Source organism: Plasmopara halstedii (assembly GCF_900000015.1).
Source record: "Plasmopara halstedii genome assembly, contig: Scaffold_816, whole genome shotgun sequence".
In the NCBI taxonomy this organism is placed as follows: Eukaryota; Oomycota; class Peronosporomycetes; order Peronosporales; family Peronosporaceae; genus Plasmopara; species Plasmopara halstedii.
Window position 1 is genome coordinate 1,318,999 of NW_020187732.1, and position 919 is coordinate 1,319,917.

General features: G+C 42.7%; 1 protein-coding gene across 1 annotated transcript; it reads left to right on the forward strand.

Moving 5' to 3' along the window:
* Positions 1-374: 374 nt before the first annotated feature.
* On the forward strand, positions 375-821 carry PHALS_14203 (uncharacterized protein; the record flags this gene model as incomplete). Its single annotated transcript, XM_024729966.1, has 1 exon — positions 375-821. One exon carries the CDS (start codon positions 375-377, stop codon positions 819-821), a length of 447 nt encoding a protein of 148 aa, XP_024580291.1.
* Between the last annotated feature and the right edge of the window lie 98 nt (positions 822-919).

Below are 919 nucleotides of genomic sequence, written 5' to 3' on the forward strand. Positions count from 1 at the left end.
TGAGTGTAGCGGATCGTAACCCGCTACTTCCAAGCTCTAAAAATCTAACCAAGGCAACCGAACACTGTGCAAAATCGAAACTGTATATAATTATATATACAGTTTCGATTTTAGCTGCGGCAGAATCTAAAGCCCTAGATTTTGCAAATTAATATAGTAATTTCTAGTTAATATAGTACTTCCTGGTTAATATAGCAAAACCTTATTATTATAGTAATATACATTACTATAGCAAAACCTTATTATTATAGTAATATGCATTACTACTGGCAATCCTGCCACATGGTGGCTTCTTGTTACGGTATAGCCACACCACACTAACTTGTGATTTTGACATCCATCATTTCCAACCCCTTCTCTTCATCATCGTCTTCATGACGCATTGCCACATGATTAACTTGTGCTGGCCTCTGTCTTTGATTTCGCTTGTAGCATTTCGCTATTCTGTGTCCTGGCTTTTGGAAGTAAAAGCACAGGTTTCGTCGAAAGCACTCCTCTTTGCTCAGCTTGGCATTGCATATTTCCATGTCGTCACTCTCCGGTTGACGTGCATGCCTCGACTGAACGAGTCCTCTATACAGAGGTTTATATGGCTCGCGCATTTAGTGGGACCGCTCAAACTCGAGCGCCACGGCAATGGCTTCAGTCTTCGTTTGACAGCGTCGATTTACTACTTCTTGACGCGTCTTCAAAACCAGTCCTCTGGTAAAACTCATGACTCGATCGACGCTGCTCATGTCTCTGACTTCACTCATAATCTTCCTGAACTTGGTGATGTACTCTTCCAGGCTCTTGCAATTCTTGTACTTCAGGTCGTCTAACTTCTCTCTCAATCTTTCCTGGATGTCCACTGGGACAAAATCTCGGCTCATAATGTCTTTCAGATGCTGAACGGACTCGATGGTCACGTCCTGCTGCA